The 1,507-nt window shown below is 43.8% G+C and overlaps 1 protein-coding gene across 1 annotated transcript; it reads left to right on the forward strand.

Annotated features, from left to right (window-relative positions):
* Positions 1-386: 386 nt before the first annotated feature.
* Positions 387-1,382, forward strand: LOC106816123 (histamine H2 receptor-like). The gene has a single exon (XM_014820679.1). It carries the CDS (start codon positions 387-389, stop codon positions 1,380-1,382), a length of 996 nt encoding a protein of 331 aa, XP_014676165.1.
* Positions 1,383-1,507: the final 125 nt, after the last annotated feature.

Genomic DNA, 1,507 nt, shown 5'->3' on the forward strand with positions numbered 1-1,507 from the left:
GAGTTGATGCTCACGCGCACACGCAGAACTATATAAATACAAGGGTGCGTAAATGAATTGATAGTTTGCAACCTACTAGTCCTAGTAGAAGGTTCTAGCTTTTGTCTAAGCGTGACAACACGTTTCAGATCTTTGATAACCATTTTGTATTTAAGAGGAGAATATATAGCAGCAACAGTGTGAAATTCTGACCCTTGTATCGTCATCAAGAGAAGACAATCTGACTGACTTAGCAATAATCTACTCGCCACGCAGACTTCTTCAAACAGCAGATAGATTTCAGTTGGACCCAAAAAATCCGTTTCCTAGCGTGCCCGACAACCTCTTCAAAACGAGAATATATAGCAAGAAACGAGAAAACGAAGACGGAATCAATATCAGCAACGATGAATGGAACCCGATTTGACAACGACAGCCACCAGATAGGTAGTCAAGAAGGTGGTGAAGATGGAAACGCTCTTAGCAACGTGTATTTCTACCAAACGCCAGCGTTCGCTAAAGTGCTGGTAGTATTGTTGTTTGCGACGACCAGTGCACTCACACTGGTGGGAAACGGTCTCGTGATTATCATCATAGCAAAGATTCGCCGACTGCAAATACCAGCAAACCTCACGATCGTTAATTTGGCCTGTTATGACTTTATGATGGGACTCGTACCAATCCTAGCCTTTATTCCTCATCAAACAAGGCTTCGTTGCGTGTTTTTCACGGTCTACGCAGTCAGTGTTATTCAAGCGACCGTGTTGGGCATCGGACTGTCTACGATCAACAGGTACGTGGCAATCGTACATCCGTTACGCTACAACCAGCTAATGACTGCTAAGCGCACCTGCATTCTCATAGGATTGTGCTTTCTGTACGCACTAGCCTCTGGTATTGCCGGAGCCATTGATGTAGCATATAGCTGGGGCCCGCTCTCAACGTGCAATGTCGACCAAGAGATCACGTCCGGTTTCGTGGCCTTTTGGGGCACTTACTATATTGCATTATTTATTATCATGACTTACTGCTACATCATCATTTCCAAGATTGCTTGGGACCACACCGTAAGAATGGCGGCAGCAACAGCTGCTCAGAGAGAGGAATTGTCAACTTTCGATGCTATAATGAAGAAGTCAAAGATCATGCTTCTAGTTGTCGGCACATCGTTTACTCTTCTTATGCCCGACACGATACACATGATGCTGGTCCACAGCGTTGAAGCTTCCAAGCTTTCAGCGGCAGGGCTTCAAATACTCCGGAGGATTCGATTGATTGGATATATAATGAATTCATTGTTGAATCCATTCATTTACTTCTACAAGTTCAAAGACTTTCGTCAAGCCGCAAAAGAATTGTTTGGCTGCAAGCCATCCAGTGTTGCACCGTTTCAACCGGTGTAAAGCACGAATAGAAGGTAGCACAGTATCTCTTCAAAGACAGACGGCCCATAACAGAATTTCAAATTTACAAGATAATCCGCACTCTTAAAACCATATGACTGTTCTTACCCAGTTTTATTTTATGA

The sequence above is a fragment of the Priapulus caudatus genome, unplaced genomic scaffold (assembly GCF_000485595.1).
Source record: "Priapulus caudatus unplaced genomic scaffold, Priapulus_caudatus-5.0.1 Scaffold1291, whole genome shotgun sequence".
Classification (NCBI taxonomy): domain Eukaryota; kingdom Metazoa; phylum Priapulida; class Priapulimorpha; order Priapulimorphida; family Priapulidae; genus Priapulus; species Priapulus caudatus.

Coding starts and splice junctions, on each gene's coding strand:
- LOC106816123 (XM_014820679.1), top strand. CDS start 387: ATGAATGGAACCCGATTTGACAACGACAGCCACCAGATAGGTAGTCAA.